We start from the raw sequence: 17,210 nt of genomic DNA on the forward strand, positions 1-17,210 counted from the left end.
AGACCAAGTTGTAGGGCAAATACTTAGTGATAGTCTAGGTCCAGAGAGCAAAAGTGACCAAAATTCATGGACTAGGGCACCTGTATGGCTCAGTCAGCCAAGTGTCTAACTCTTGATTTCAGCTCAGGTCATGATCTCATGGTTCATGGGATCAAACCCCACTGTCAGCACAGAGCCTGATTGGGATTCTCTCCTTTCTCTCTCCCCCTCTTTCTCAAACAAACATGTAAAAGAAAAAAATTCATGGGCATATTTATCCCTTTAGAGAAACAATTTTGGTTACCTTTGACTTTGATACTTGAGTCAGTACTTAAGACAGAACTCAAGCCTTTTAAGAACAGGGATATGAAGAATGGATCTATTGATGGTTGGATGGATATTGATGTTTGAAAATGTAGTGTAGATTTCTATCTCTATAACAATCATTTTAAAACATTGCTGGGTTTGCAAGTATTTTTAGGTTCCCTGCAAAACTGAGCAGAAGATACAGATTTCTCATACATCCTCTGCTCTCACAAACGCAGTCTCCCCCATTATCAACATCTTGCCCCCAGAGTGGTATATTGGTTATAATTGATGAATTATGATTGACACATCATAATTATGCAGTCTGTAGTTTACATTGTAATTCATTCTTGATGTTTCTAAGGATTTGGGCAAATGTACAGTGACCTGTATTATCATTATGGTATCATACAGAATGTTTTCATTGGCCTAAAAATCCCCTGTGCTCCAGCTATTCATCACCTCCCCCAACCACTGATCTTCTTACTTTCTCTGTAGTTTTCCCTTTCTCAGAATGTCATATAGTTGGAACCATACAGTAAGTAGCCTTTCAGATCTCTTTTACTTAGTAATATGCATTTAAGGTTCTTCCATTTCTTTTTGTAACTCTCAATTGATTTTTCATTTCCATCAAACAAAATTTGAAAATGGAATGTATGGCATTTGTTCTGTATAATTACGTGATTTTTTTTTGTTCTGTATAATTAAACAGAATATATTCCATTTTCATTGGTAATAAGTGCTTCCTCTTTCAGTCTTTTTTTGGTGGGGCAGGAGGACTACACAACACAATGATTTATAAAATGTTAATGGAATGTTCTGCATTAAAAAAATTTTTTTTTTTTAATGTTTATTTATTTTCGAGAAACAGAGTGCAAGTAGGGGAGGGGCAGAGAGAGAAGGAGACGCAGAATCTGAAGCAGGCTCCAGGCCCTGAGCTGTCAGCACAGAACCTGACGCGGGGCTCAAACTCTTGAATCATGAGATCCTGACCTGAGCCGAAGTCAGACCCTCAACTGACTGAGCCACCCAGGCGCCCCTGTTTTACATTTTTATAAATGGAAACATTTGTATCAAGTAATTATACCATATTATATTATAACTACCAAAACAGCAGTGTCTTTGTTGCAGGATAAACCTGTCATTTAGAGAGGTTTGTCAGGCAGTTTTTCTTTTAAAATAATTTATTGTAAATCAATCACAAAAGTTTTATATCTTTATCTTCCAGGATCTATAAATACTCTTAAAAAATTCTATGTTAAAATATGTGTTTAAGTGGGATAAGAATTATAATGAAAGCACATTAAGCTTTCTGGAAGACAGTTTGGTGGCATATATTAAGATATTTAAAAATGAGAGTGTCATATCCTTTGACCTAAGAAATAAACCCATGCTGTCTTAAGGAAGGAACAGAGATACAGAAAGATTAGCCCAGGGGCACCTGGTTGGCTCATTCAGTAGAACATGCCACTCTTGATCTCTGGGTTATGAGTTTAAGCCCCATGTTGGTGGACATAGAGCTTATTTAAAAAAACAAAATTAACTTAGAACTAACTATACTTCTTTCAACATTACTATTTCTGGGGACAATTTGGAAACAATGTAAATATCTATAATTGGGAAATGGTTTCTCAGTGAAATGGCATCCCCTGAGTTACAGCTGGTAGCATGAAACACAAAAATTTTGTATAGTCCTAATTACCTGTGAAAATCCTTAGAGAGGCAATATTGGTATGTATCCTGTCTTAATATATCCAACAGAGCTGGTTTTTCCTCCAGAAGGGAATAGTTGGTTGTTTTTTTGGTTAGTGGGAGTTATGAATGCATGAAAAATACCTGTTTAAACATTAGAATCCTAGAACAATAGTTATTCACAGGAAGTTAAGAACTGAAACTTCTCCCATATTCATCCTCAGGGGCATGTACCCATAATTGGAATCATAAACACTGGTGATTTGAATGTATATAATTTAAGTGTGCACATAATTCAACTATTAGATGTCAATATCATAGATAAAGAAACTACAAAATGACTAGAATGAAATGTACCCAAAAAATTTCAACAGTGATTATCTTTGGGCGACTTTTGTTTATTTATACCTTTCTAAATTTTCTGTGGTGAACAAACATGCATTACTTTTTTAATTAGCAAAAGTTATTTAAAATTACCCTGTACAGTGTTGAAAATTATGCCTTCTTTGACCGATTTCACCCAGGTATTGGAAGGATTTCTGAGATATTTGCTTAGCTATTATTTAAAAGCTGTGTTTGGATCAATCACATGTAAATTTGTGGTACATTATATCCTAAAATTTGCCTTTAAACAGAAAGAAAGGGCACCAGGAAGTCCTCTGATTTTTCCTTGGAATAATCACTGCATAGTGGATGTCAAGATAGCTAGAAAGGACCCAGTTTTTAAAGAGAATAGGTTTTTGTTTTTAATGCAGTTTATGCATTATACATTTTCTGAACGTTTTTATTCATTTTTGAGACACGGAGTGTGAGTGGGGGAGGGGCACAGACACACACACACACACACACACACACACACACACACACACACAAAATCTGAAGCAGGCTCCAGGCTCTGAGCTGTCAGCACAGAGCCCAACTTGGGGCGGGGTGGGGGCTCGAACTCACGAACCATGAGATCATGACCTGAGCCGAAGTCAGACGCTTAACTGACTGAGCCACCCAGGTATCCCTGCATTATATTTAATTTACTGCGTACTGGTTCTAATATCAGGAACGTGCTATGCGATTTATCTTTCCAACACTTTGAGATGAATATCTATTTTCAGTGAAATTTTAACTTGTTTTTAATATCAATTTTACAATTGAAATAGTTCAAACAAGAAAGGTAAAACAACTTACTCATGGCCACACAGCTAAAGGACAGACCTGTGTAATTTCATGATAAAATATTGGCTCTTGGCTTATATTTTTTATTGCCATGTATAGTATTCAACACGCATTCTGAAAATGAATAGCTATGTTCTTAAGGGCCTGTATGTGTTAGCTGATTGCTTTCAGAGAGTAGACACATTTATTATTTTACATACTCTAAAGTCCATAGTATATGGAATCGTGACTAGAACCCCAACCCTGTATTCTCAATATTACTTCCTTTTGTTTCCCTGTACGTAAAGTAATACATTTTTATACCTAAAAAATTTAAGAGGAAAGGAATTGGCCAGAGAGATAATTAGGAATTCATTCTTATGACTGGTCCATTTTTGCTTCGCAATGTGACCCTATCATCTTTGCCACCATAACCCTTGTTCTACTCCTGTTCCTCCTTTTTTTTTTAAAAGAGCAAGAGATAGGTGTCTGGCTGGCTTGGTCTGTAGAGCATGCGACTCTTGATCTCAGGGTTTTAAGTTTGAGCACTATTTTGGGTGTAGAGATTACTGAAAAATAAATTAAAAGAGCAAGAGATAAGCGTACAGACTATAATTATAAACAGATTTGTATTCATGATTGTTATATGTGGAAACAAAGTATGCTTGTAAAGAGGCCATAGAAATCTCTTCTAAGTTTTATTAAACAACTGAAACATAAGACACAAAGGAAAGGCATATAGAGCCTTGAATAGCCATCGGAGTAAGTGGACTGATGTCAGCTTAGCTTCTTTTTCCTGTTTAGTCTTCTCTAGAGTACTGATGAGAAGATGTGTCTAACGGCCATGATTCTCTAGTCGTTGTTGATATCTACTTCCACCATTGTTTCTAAAATGACATCAGAAAGGCAGTTCATTTGTTTCATGTTATCTATAAAATCTTTTCAATCATTGCAGAAATAGTGTTTCTGCATATAATAAATAGTGTTATAAAAATAGTGTTCCTGCATATAATAATTTCTGCATAAAATAAAGAGCACAGGCTTTAATGTCAGCACACTTGAGTTGGGTTTTATTTTGTGTTTTTAGACCTGGGTTAAAATTTGGCCCTGTCCTCTGCTAGTTGTCTGACTTTGATCTGGTTAAATAACCCTTGAGTGTCAGAGAAGGGAATAGGGCGAGGGAGTTAATGTGCAGTAGGATGAAACGTGCTGTTGCAAGCTAATGCCTGGCATAGAGGAAGTCTTCAGTGTTCCTTTTCTCTTTCTCATCCCAATTCCTCTTATCTGAAGTTTTTAAATTTTTTTTCCTGTTCTAGGTGGATTGTAGACATGGAAGGTGCACCAGGTACCTTATATGAAGGAGAAAAATTTCAACTTCTATTTAAGTTTAGTAGTCGATACCCTTTTGACTCTCCTCAGGTAACTGCCTTGCTTTTTAATATTTTATTGCGTTTTTAGATTATAGCAAAATACTAAATTAGTGCCTTTTTACTGAATGCAAACTTAAAAAAAGAAATCCATTATAATTATGTAAATAGATTTGTTCCTTTTTCTTATTTGTAATATAATCAAGATCTTAGGAACATTTACTTTATTGAGATTAGGACTTTGCTTTTGTACTTCCAAGAGGTTAACATTGTTCTTATTCATAGATGTTAGCGGAAAAGGGTTTGGAAATCTAACCCAGGCCCAGGGGTTGTGGGAGAATTTAACATTTTGGAATACCTGGAGGCACTTATTCCAAAATAAGATGATAGAATAATTGTGAGGAGGCAGTGCTTTGTTGAAAGGAACACTTTCTTGATTTTGCATGAACATGCTGTCTTTGTAGGCTTTTAGTACTGTAAAGATAGAACATGTTACAAGATGTTGAATATCTAAACATAAGCCCTAAATCTGATCATTATAATTTGAGGCACAGTTAGTTTAGGTAATGGGTTAATACTTAGACAAATGATAATGGTGATAGAACTTTTTTGAGAGCTGTTTAACTGGTGAATGATTAATCCTTGGAAGTTAGAGAAAAGGAGACTCTAGGATGGCGTCCACATTGCTGGCTTGGAAGATGGGTGAATGAGTTACTAGTGGCAAAATGTTAAGACTTAATGCCACCTGTGTCTCATATTGCTGGATAATGAGGTTATGGATAATGAAATTCCCCAAATACCTAAAATTCAACATTTGAAGTGCTAAAATACGTTATTTTTGAGGAAAATCATATTTTATTGCCACTTTAAATAGAATATACCTAACAGTGCTCTTGGCCATGTAGGGGTACAGATGGAAGCCAGTTATTGTATTGTGCTATAAATAAAGACGTCATTGTTTTAAGGCACAGAATTAAATGGAACTGGACTCTGAGTGCTACAGTTTTTTAATGTGAGCAGAAAATTAAGATAAGCTTATTTTTATTATTTCATAAAAATAAAGCCAAGGGTAATGACCTTTAGGCCTCTATAATAAGCACCTGTAGACTATGATCAGAAACCAAAGCAAACATCTTTCTCTCTAGAAAACCATCTTCACCTTTTGTTGCCTTTTGGCTTATCAGCATCATTTCAGATTGTTAATGCTTAAAGGCAGTGTGGTCTCAGGTATCCCCTTCTCACCTTCAACCTGTTCTACTTCACTTCAGCTAAGTTTTTGGAAGGTATATGAAGGAAGAATGTGATTTATGAACTCCAAAATGTTGACTAGAGGGATATTGGAGAAGGCTTACTCCAGGAGCCCACAGATTGTTTTTTCATGTTTTATCAGAGGAAGATAATATTTCTGTAAATAGGAACCAAGGCAAAAGTGTCCTCTAAACTCTCTCCTTAGCATTTAATTCTAAATCAAATATCACTCTGCAGCATCATTTGAATTTCATCTTGAATATTTCTGTAAGTTAGAACATATATAATGAATTCTATCATATCTCAAAAATTTTTTTTGTCCTTCCCTGGTTTGACTTCTGCCCACTTTTCTGATTCTTCTGATTTGGGATTCTTTATTCACTACCCCTGATACTTCTCACTCTTTTCTCTAATGTCTTCAACCATTTTAAGCAGCTAACTCCCAGATCTACAGTTATGTGTACAACCTCTTCCTGAGGTTTAATTTCACACCCTTGTTGGATGTTGCTACTTAAGTACCTCCAGATGTCTCAAATTTAACACTTCTAAACTCAAATCTTTTCCAATAATAAAATAAGAAAAAAAATTTTTTTCCTTGGGTTATTGTCCATCTGTCTGCTTTTGTTGAAATTCTTTTCTTCACCGTTAAATGCAGCTTTTGAGGTCCTTTTGCAGTGCTTAAGTCAGTCCCTTCTTATCTTACAGTCAGTGGTGTACTCCCAAGTTTCTATCTTTCATGCGGGCTATTATGTAATAGCCTCTAGTTCTTTCCATCCCCCACCATCCTTTTACAGTGCTGTTAGATTTCTCTGAAGACGCAATTACCTCATTGGTTTGCACAGACACACAACACTACCACCACTACTACAATAATCCCTATCCTCCTCCATAAAACTTCTAATGCCTCACATTTACCTCCATGACTTCTATGTAGTAATATTTGTATCATATACTGTAAATTCCATTCTGATTTTGTCTTGTAACAAGTCTAATGAAGTGGTTAGGGAAGATGGATTCATTCTCGTAAGTGAAGAAAGTGAAGTCTATAGAAGTAAAATGTCTTGTTCATGGTTTAAAAGCTAACTTGTAGGATAGTCAAGACTTAAAACCCAAGTTACCTCTTTCCATGCTGCCAATTAGGTCTGAGTACCAGAATGGGGAAAATGCCTATTTATCTAGACAGTAATAGTATCTCTAAAAGTGAAGGATTGTATATAGAATGATAACTTTGAAAGCTCTGGGCAGTTGTTCCCAGTCTTTTGGACTGTGGGGATTCCTTTTTTTCTTTTTTTTTTTTACCCACTCTTCTCATGGTTTTTATTCAACATTGATTTATTCAACGTGTGTGTGTGTGTGTGTGTGTGTGTGTGTGTGTGTGTGTGTGTGTGTATGTTTTTTAATCCAAGTTAGTTAACATATAGCATAATACTGGTTTCAGGAATAGAATTTAGTGATTCATCACTTACATACAACACCCAGTGCTCATCACAAGTGCCCTCCTTAATGCCCATTACCCATTTAGCCCATCCTCCCACCCCGCACCCCTCCAGCAACCCCTAGTTTGTTCTCTGTATTTAAGAGTCTCTTTTTGCCTCCCTCTCTGTTTTTATCTTATTTTTCCTTCCCTTCCCCTATGTTCATCTGTTGAGTTTCTGAAATTCCACATATGAGTGAAATCATATGTCTTGACTGATTTATTTCGCCTAGCATAGTATACTCTAGTTTATCCATGTTGTCGCAAATGGCAAGATTTCGTTCTTTTTGGTTGCAGAGTAGTATTCCATTGTGTGTATATACACCACATCTTCTTTGAGGATTCCTTTTTAACATCACTCCACAGAAGCTGTGTATTCTAGTATCCATGATTGAGAAGAGCTGCTCTAAGTCTAGTAATACTTTAAAATTATTTTTTTAGCTTTTATTAATCACATCGTCTATATGATTAGAAAATAATTATAATGGTCTAACAGTCAGTTCCTTGATGTGCATATCAACTTTGAGGTTTTCCAATAACTGAAACTTTCCATTGGTCTATTGCCCTGGGGAAGTGATTAGAACCACTCCAAGGCAGTAAAATTCCTCATTCACCACAGATTTTATTTGATGAGACCCAGAAACACTGGCAGTTTCTGGAAAATTAGTTTGTGATCTTCCTGTGCAATAATTAGTACTGAATATACCACTACTTACAGAAGTAGAATTTGGGAAAATAAACCTAAAATAAGCCAGTCTGTTGTGAGCTTAGTACTTTTGCATCTGTAAGTTAGATCTTTAAGACTGTATTAACTTTATAGTCTTTTGTGTTTTCTTTCCCTACTAGTTTTAGTTAATTTCTCATATATCTCACTTTATAGTGAAAAAGCTGCCTGTCTAAACAGGTGTTTGGCCCGGTCATTTGCTTTAAAAGAAACAATAACGACAACAAAACCTTTTTATATTAGGAGCAGAGATGAGGCACTTTTCCATCACTGTTTTCTGCTAATGTGCACTTACCATCAGCCATACAGAAAATAAAATATCTTTCTGTATTATATTGTTTTTCTGTGCTAGGATCCAGGTAAGTGATTGGTTGGTTTTGAATTAATGGGTATTTAAACATGAATTATGTGCCAAATACTGTGCTCTGTACTTGAGAGATAAAAAAGAGTACAGAAATTAAAAGGCATCGGGCCTGCCTTTAATAATTGGTTAGGTATGTGGATAGTCAGACACAGATTAATTCATTCTGTAAGGGGTGGAGGGCATAGGTATGAGAGATAATTTGGGCTGGAGGGTCCATCATAAATGGTGTAGGACATTTATATCCCATTGTAAGAATTTTGACTTTTACTCAGAATGAGATGAAAAATCTTTGAATATTTTGAGCAGAGGAATGACATCCTACTTAAAAGGAAAAATGTGGCTGTTGTGTGGCACATTGATTGTTGGGTGTACAAGAGTACAGGGAGACCAGACTATTATTGCATTAATCCAGGTGAGAGGTGATGGTGGCTTGCACCAGAAGGGTAGCAGTGGAGACTATGGAAGGTGGCCATATTTTGGACCTTTAAAGGTTGAGCCAACAGGATTTGCTCATGAATTGAGGAATATGAATGAGGGAAAGGAGACAGAGAAGACTTGCACAACTTTTGACCTAGGCAACTAGATGGACCATAAATTGAAGTATGAATTGTATGCTTTGGGAGCAAAAGGGAAAGCAGTGACCAATTTAGATTAAGATGAGGAGACAGTGGGGCGCCTGGTTGGCTCAGTCGGTTAAGCGGCCGACTTCAGCTCAGGTCACGATCTCGCGGTCCGTGAGTTCGAGCCCCGCGTCGGGCTCTGGGCTGATGGCTCAGAGCCTGGAGCCTGCTTCCGATTCTGTGTCTCCCTCTCTCTCTGCCCCTCCCCCATTCATGCTCTGTCTCTGTCTCAAAAATAAATAAAACGTTAAAAAAAAATTAAAAAAAAAAAAAGATGAGACAGAAAAACCTGTTTGTACTGGGACTTAAAGTACAGGAAGAATTTATGTCAAAAGTGGAGCAAGTCACAAGAAGACGTGGCCTCTTCTGAGATTTGTGAGCAAATATAGTTTTATGTATAGATGCTGGAGGGCTGTGGGAGAAGATGAAAAAGGAAGGATGTTTTGGGGTTTATCCAAGAGAGTCTTGCAGTATGAAGGATTTGGAGATTTATCTCGAAGGAATTGGGAGGTATGGTCACCTCTCCATCCAAACTGTGAAGTCCTCAAGTTTAGTGTCTAGTGTTTTGCTTCTTTTCCTTTCTACTTCGTCACATTAGCAGCCCTTCTGTTCCAAATATCTATGATCTTATACCGTCTTTCTCTGTCAAAACATCCTATTTGAATGCAATGAGACTGAAACACATCTATATTATCTTGCAAATGTCCTGGTTATACCTTGTTTTTAATTAAGCTTTTCAACTCTTAATTTTTGTTGAAGAAATTTTAGGCATTTTAGAAACAGGTGGGGAAGTATTTTTTTAGGGGGAAGAGAACACTGTACTTGGTCCTGAAACCATACTGATTTGTGCTGGAAATATAGTTGCCTTGATTACAAAGCTTTAGAAACACTGGGGCAGGTTGCTTTCTCCTTATCCCCCTTCCTATTCATGCCCCCTCAACGTGGACCCTTTCGTTCTGTTGCTCAATACTCCTTCATTGCAGAGATCCAGAAACTATTTTCATAGTGTTCTCACAGTGTGATTCTCCTTGTTCTTTCATGTGAAGGGGGTTAAGCTTTCCAAAGTTTTAAATAACCATTTTTATTGCTTTAAGTTGTCTAGCATCTAGGATACCTGATGAGGGAAAAGTGAACAGTGAACCCTATTTGTTGAAGTCGTCTGGTAAAGCAGAGGGAAGATAAATGGAGAGGACTGGTAGGCTAGAAGAACACAGCTTGTAAAGGAGAGAGAAGGTACCATCCAGGGAACCCAAGTTTAGTTTCATTGTATCCAGGAATTTTGTCTGTGTAATACTTGAACTACTTGATGCTACTAATACATATTAAATGACTGAAAGGGGAGCATTGAATTAAAAACTATGCTAAAACTGCAAATCTCCAGTTATTTTTGTCAGATATTTACCATTTGTGCTAGCCTGCCTATATCATACATTATGAATAATTACATATCTGATTCCAACAAACTTTGCTTTTATGTTCGATTTCTATAGTTGCCCATTGAGTCTTGTCATCTACTTACAGTTTTAATAAGGGAAAACATTTCCTTATATTGTTCCTAGGGAAATCTTTGTATCCATTTTGTAGATTGGCTTTTATATTTTATAGCCTGTTTTTTACTACTTATTCTTGTCATGTGTTTTGACCTAGTTTGACACTATATTAGGTTACTCACTTTCTAATTAGTTGCAGAACATTAGTGTGAACTCAGTGTAGTATATGCCTTCCTTGTGGTCAGATCTCAGTATTTGTGGGCTCATCCAGTGTCGACTTGATGTTTGGAAATCCTAATGTACTAGTACCATGAATTTCATATTAGAAACAGTTACCTAATTTCCATTCTTTATTTTGTCACTGTCAGTGGCTTTCATTCTCAGATTAGTAGTTTTATGAAAGACACTACATTTGGTACCAAAAGTTACCCAGGGGTTGGCTTGCTTAAAACTTTAGGTTAGATGTGCTTACTTACCTCCAAAATTATGCGGATTCTGAGCATAGTTTTCTTAGATCTCACCTACTGTGGAAAATACACTGTAATGATAGATATTTGGAAATTTAGAGATGTCTGAGGACTGTTTCTCATGCAGACTCAGAACTTCAGATGTGATTCACGTGCATTAGATCTAAAATCATTAGATCTAAAATCATGGCTTTTTTCCCATAAAACAGCTTATTCTTTAAAATCTGTACTTCCATTTGTTTGGTTTATGCAGTAGGGAGTGTGTGCAGTCTCTGTTAACTGTTTATATGCTAAATTTGAATTTGAATAAATTATTTAAAAAATAAATAACTTTTAAAATAAAGAAATTAGCAATGTTCTTATTCCCTTTTGTTTCAAATTCATTGTATTCAGTTGTCTTCTTAAATCTGTTTTGGTTTTGTCAGTTACTTGGGATTCCCCTCAAAAAGTTTTTTAATTCTGAAAACAGCTCTTCATCTCTTAAATGTTCAGAACTCGCTTGGCTGCAGTTAAATAACTGAAATGTCCATTTCCTCCTTTGGATTGTACTGTGTGTTAAATAAATGAAGATGGTTAAGAGCATGATCTAAAAGAAATTCAGCCTTGGTTACTTTCCCCATCACATGCAAAGAACCAGAATCACAGAGTTTAAAACTGTCTGTGGAAGCTGCTTACCAGCCTTTTTACATGAATAAGCTGTTGAAAAAAGTTTTTTCTTTTATTTCAGGGGTTCATCCTGGAATGCCAGTTACATCTGGCATGTAAACTCAGCCTTTCCATGTTTAGGCAAACTTCTAAAATTCTGTATCTGGCAGGTTAGGTCCTAGGGGCTATCTTAATATGTGCAGCTATTGATTCCGCCGTTTTTAGGCTGGCTTCATTGGCCCTGCATGCAGCATGTTAAAAAGCCCCAGCTTTTTTTTTTTTTTTTTTTTTTAAAGGTTTATTGAGATCTGATTAAGTTTATTACTTCAGTTCCCTTAGAGTTCAGAGCTGTTTCTGTCTTGATTTCTGGCTCTCCTCTGTGCTTGTCAGGGTCTGCTGCTCCTGCTGTAGGTGTCTTCTACTGCATTTCATCCCTTCTCTCCTGATGTCCTTGTTCGTGGGCCCTTCTTGGCTCTCAGGCCAAGTGATTTAGTTTGTAATCCATTCTAAGAGAAATACTCCTTTCCTTCTGCCTTGTGAATTGGCTATTCGAAGCATGTTGTGATAACCTTTGTATCTTCCTGTGTATTTTCCTTGATGGTCGCTGATGCATGCAAAGAAGATATCTTAGCAGTTCTTCATTTTTTGGTACTTTCAGAGCACTATTCTGTGTGACTTTTTAAAAAGGAGACCTTACTGGAAAAGAACCATCCTTTAAAATATATTTCGTGGCCAGGGGATAAGGTCTTGCTTGGGCACTGTTTGTGTTATTACTGAAAATACCCTACTGGCCAAATGGGATTTTGTGGCAGAATGAATCCCCCAGAGCAGATGCATATTCTGTGAGATTATAAACTCAAACTCTAGAAATCTACAACACATTGTGGGAATATCAAATGCATATAATAAACTACATGTTTATAAAAAATAGAATTTAAAGTAATTGTGGATAGACTCAAAAAGTATGGAGCTGCAAGACCATTTAAGCAGTCATTTCCTTTTAGGGTAGCACTTTTTTAGCAAAAAAGTGAATGAAAAGGGTAATAACACTGATAGATAAAATTGAGATAAATAATATGCTTTAAACACAGCTGTGCCAGAGTCAGGGATTGGGTGGTCTTCTACAATCAGGCAGAGCAAGTAACTTGATATCTCTTATTTTGAGACTTATTTTTAGTTTTCAGCTTTAGTTTAGCTCTTTTCAGTGGAAATGGAGGGTGCATGACCAGAATTTAAAGAAATAAAAATATGCAAATGTGCAAAGTTATTCCTTTGAGAAGAAAATTCCTTTTGTTGTTTTATATTAGCTTCAGCCAGGCAATGAGTTCCATATGTTAGTAGTATATTTGAAGTGTTAGAGGACTCCTGCTTATGAAAGAGTGCTTTGTTAAAATGTAAATATTTGTGAAATTATAATAAAGTCAGAATTGTTAGATAGATATTTTAAAATAAAAGCAAAAACCCAGCTTATGATAACTTTCCATAACATCCCATATTAAATAATGACATACCTTACCCTAGCCATACTTATTTCACTGGCTTTCTATAAAAGGGAAAATAAGTTATGCCTAGAGTAACAAATACTTCATCAGTTTCTGACATAACTGACGGTAGGGTTTCTTACTAAGATTTTGCTGTACCCAAGTGTGAGGCAGTTTGTAGGGCTGAGAGAGATTACTGTAAGTCTCTTTTGGGAAGTACTGGTTTATATTTGATGAGCTGTATAAAAATCTCATCATACCTATTGAATCTGTATCTATGAATGTGGGACTCTTGAATTCTTATTTTTAACCAAACCTTCAGGTGATTTTTTTTTTTTTAAGGTCAGGTCAGAAATTAGTAATTACTACTAAACAACAGAATAAAAATGGTACATCTTACTGCAGCATAAAATTAATGTAAAGATTGGTGGATTAATTTTTATATCAAAATAAGTAATTTTTTATGAAGTAACATATATAAGCATTCTTAAATATTAGACTTCTGCTTTCTTTGTCCTACTTTGGACTGTGCTTACAGATTCATCAGAATGTATGAATTCATTCTCTTGCCCATTCAGATGCTTAGTGTACATAGGGGTTTTGTTTTTAAATATGGAGTTATGTGTTTATTTTTGTTTTTTTTAATACATTTATTATGTATGTATTTATTCCTTCATTCATTCTTTTTTTTTGAGAGAGAGAGAGAATGTACACATGAGTGTAGGAGGGGCAGAGAGAGGATCATAAGCAGGCTTTACACTGAGGGTGGAGCCCCAATGGGGTTGGATCCCACAACCCTGGGATCATGACCTGAGCCAAAATCAAGAGTCGGACGCTCAACCAACTGAGCCACCCAGGCGTCCCAGTGTAGATACGTTTAAGAAGCACTACTAACAGGATTCTTAGTGAATTATTAGGGCAAAGGAGGGAATAATAGATTTATTACCTTTCAAAAAACAGTGCTGAGGCAAGGAAAGTTGGAGAAAGGAAAAATTGTTAGAAGAATTGAGTAGAAGAGGCAGAGAAAAGTAATTGGGAGACTCATTCAACCATTGTGTGTGTGTGTGTGTGTGTGTGTGTGTGTGTGTGTGTGTGTATGTAAGCACATAGTTATTTGCTGATTAATAAATAGTAATTTGTATCCATCATAATGGACGAGTGAGTTTAGAGCAGGTGTTATATATAGCAGTCATTTCCTTTTGCATGTAGTACCTTAGGTGATAGCATTGTTACAGGTGGAAGGGGATGCTCCTATCATCTAGAATTCATGTTGTCCCCAAATTGAATACTTTCATATGATTTCTATATGCAGAGAGCAACGAGTAGAATTTGAAAAAGCATTCTTATAAATATAGTAGTCTTTTGCTAGGCTAAAAATGCATGATTAATTTATGAATTTTTAAAAGGAATTTGTGAAAAATAGTTGAAATAAAAAATAGATGATCTGGGCTTTTTCCCTATGTGTACCATTCCCTACGTGCTCATTCATACAGTGAAACCAGTTCTTCGTGAATTGATGAGAATAAACAATGAGCAGTTATTTTTTAGTTGCTTAGTTGGTTTTTAGAATAATAAGTTCTGTGGAGAATATTTTATTTCTTGATAACACAGAATATTTGAGTGTTAATGGAATTTTATTCTTTCTTAGGTCATGTTTACTGGTGAAAATATTCCTGTTCATCCTCATGTTTATAGCAATGGTCATATCTGTTTATCCATTCTAACAGAAGACTGGTCCCCAGCGCTCTCAGTCCAATCAGTTTGTCTTAGCATTATTAGCATGCTTTCCAGCTGCAAAGAAAAGGTAGGACTTTTCAGAATTATTCCAAGTAATATCTGTTCTTTTAGTTTGGGTAAGAAACTATTTTAATACATGATTTATTTGAAAGACTCAATGCCTTTTATTATGAAGTTATAGGTAATATCATGTTTAGTAATAGATTGGAAAATTACTGTGGTAATTTTTCATTCCACGTAGACGTCAGACATTGTTTTATATTTCTTAAACAGAAAAGTTCTGCAGATTTCTTAAATAATCTGAATTTTATTTCTGTAAGCATACACAGGGCAAATGTGTACAAGAAATTCTTGCTTCTGGATTTCACAATGGAAAGCCCCAGGAACAAGTTTTCATAGCTCCCTTCTCCACTCTGTTGGCTCCCACCCTATCATCCTCTTTTAGGGAATTTCCCAGGAGCCAGAGCTTTCCTATCATTATGATCATCATAATGACTAGGTTGAAGGAGGAGGATTAGATTACCAGTAGAATTTTCAGGACTTCCCTCTAATTCTCCTTTACTAATCCACAGATCCTGTATCTGATGGAAAGGCAAAAATTACCAGAAACAAAAATCAAATGAGTCAAACTTAGGATACCCTTTTAAAGTATCTAAATCCTGCGTGCATTTCTGATCTTCTTGTCATTTCTGCCTGAGGGTTAGTGTAGCACAATATTCATATATTTCTATATTTTAAAGACTCTCTTTCATAAGGGTTTTCTTTTGTATTCGGTTTAAAGGAGAAACAAATTTACCTTATGTATTAGGGGGTCTGTGGGGTTATTTCAGCATTTTTTTTCCTGTGTTCTCCAAATTCACCTGTCATTTTTACTAAATTAGTGTTTAGAGAACTTGAAGGTTAGTAGCTCATTTTTAAATGGTAAGTTCTCTAGACTCTGAAACACCAAGACACTGTTTGCAAAGTAAGTTTCTTGGAATGTTAGTTCCATAAGATGTTTCTTGGTGTTAGTTTTAAAAAAACAAATAGGTTTTTTTTGTTCAAAGAAGTATGGGAAATAATGGTTTAAATTGTATTTTTTAAAAATATGGCATTATAAGCCCTTAATGTACAGTTTTATATACCTAATATAAGAAAGAAAAAAATTTCCGGCGGTAAACTGTTACACCATTAGTTAAAAGGTATATATCCCCATTCAGGAATATTAAAATGTGCAGAAAAATGTACACCTTAGAATAGAGGAAATAAGGTACATACTATCTAATTGTGGTATGACTTTTTAATTTAAGTTTCCTCTTTCCCTGTGGGCTTTTTCACATTGCATATAAAGGCTACGCTTGAGCTTTTGTTAACCCCAAGGGCTTTGGAAACAACTCTTACTCATTTATTGCTTCCATATTTTCTCATCCCCCACACTTCCAATCCCAGCATACATAAAAATTTTTAGGTGTAGAGCAGAGCAGTTTGCAGTTACAAAGACTTCTGTGCCCGTGTTAATGTTTAATGTCTTCAGAAAGGTGAGGCAGTTAAGTATAAAATTTAATAAGAAAAATTGAGATGAACACCAGTGATGTGTGCACATAACTCTTGCATGTGCCTTGAATTAATTAGCACTTTTTTGCATTTTAATGTAATTTAAAATAAGTGTAATGATTTACTATTAAAAGCTAGAAATGACTGTATTCTTTACCTCCTTTATCCTTTTCTAATCCTCACTATTCACATTTCAGTTTTCTACTACTAGTTTTCTTGCATAGTTAGTAAATGACGAATTATTCCATTTAAATTATTGGCAAGCTATGTTATATAATATAAACTTCATTATATTTAAACAAGATAATAATCTGGAAGCTAGAATTCTGGCCACATTAGTTCTGTGAAATATGAGGAAAATTCAGCAAACATTTCGTAGGTACCTACTAGGTGCTGTTTTTACTGTGTTAAGTACAAGGTTACAAACACGAAGAGGAAACTTGGTTTGAAACTGAGGGGATCTAGCTCCAAACAAGCTTTTAAAAGTCTTTTAACTACTCACCAAAAGCTCTTCTTTTAAAAGAGGTGAATTTTACTCTGTGGCCAATGTGGTGCTGTGAGTTTCACTTTAATATTTGAGTTGAATACAAATTTTAATTTTTACTATAAGCATTTGGGAACTTTGATTTAGTCATAATTCTTTCACTCCAGTTTTCTTTTTCACAGGCAAGAATGGTTCCCTAAACTGAGGACATTTAAATCCATTATGTTAGTAGATTTCAGTAGTTAAAAATAATTTCTGATATTGAGAGGCCTTTCAGTAATCTACCATTTATTCTCAGTGCCCTTGTAATATAGATTGTCCAAACTTTCCAGCTTGTATTCAGTTCCTAAAACAATTTTGGTAATCCATCTTTTTGTATAGTTACTTTATTTTTCTAAGAACCATGTCTCTGTGATCACTTAGTATTTTGGTTGTATTCTTGACTTAAGC

The 17,210-nt window shown here is 35.5% G+C and overlaps 1 protein-coding gene across 2 annotated transcripts in view; it reads left to right on the forward strand.

The window, feature by feature from the left end:
- UBE2W (ubiquitin conjugating enzyme E2 W) overlaps positions 1 to 17,210 on the forward strand; it is a 90,641-nt gene that overhangs the window by 39,858 nt on the left and 33,573 nt on the right. For both annotated transcript variants that reach the window (XM_049633248.1, XM_049633250.1), the window contains exons 3-4: positions 4,443 to 4,545; positions 14,655 to 14,810. In XM_049633248.1, coding sequence (XP_049489205.1) covers positions 4,443 to 4,545; positions 14,655 to 14,810 — 259 coding nt within the window. The remainder of the gene's footprint in view (positions 1 to 4,442; positions 4,546 to 14,654; positions 14,811 to 17,210) is intronic.

This window comes from Panthera uncia, chromosome F2 (genome assembly GCF_023721935.1).
Source record: "Panthera uncia isolate 11264 chromosome F2, Puncia_PCG_1.0, whole genome shotgun sequence".
NCBI classification, from domain to species: Eukaryota; Metazoa; Chordata; class Mammalia; order Carnivora; family Felidae; genus Panthera; species Panthera uncia.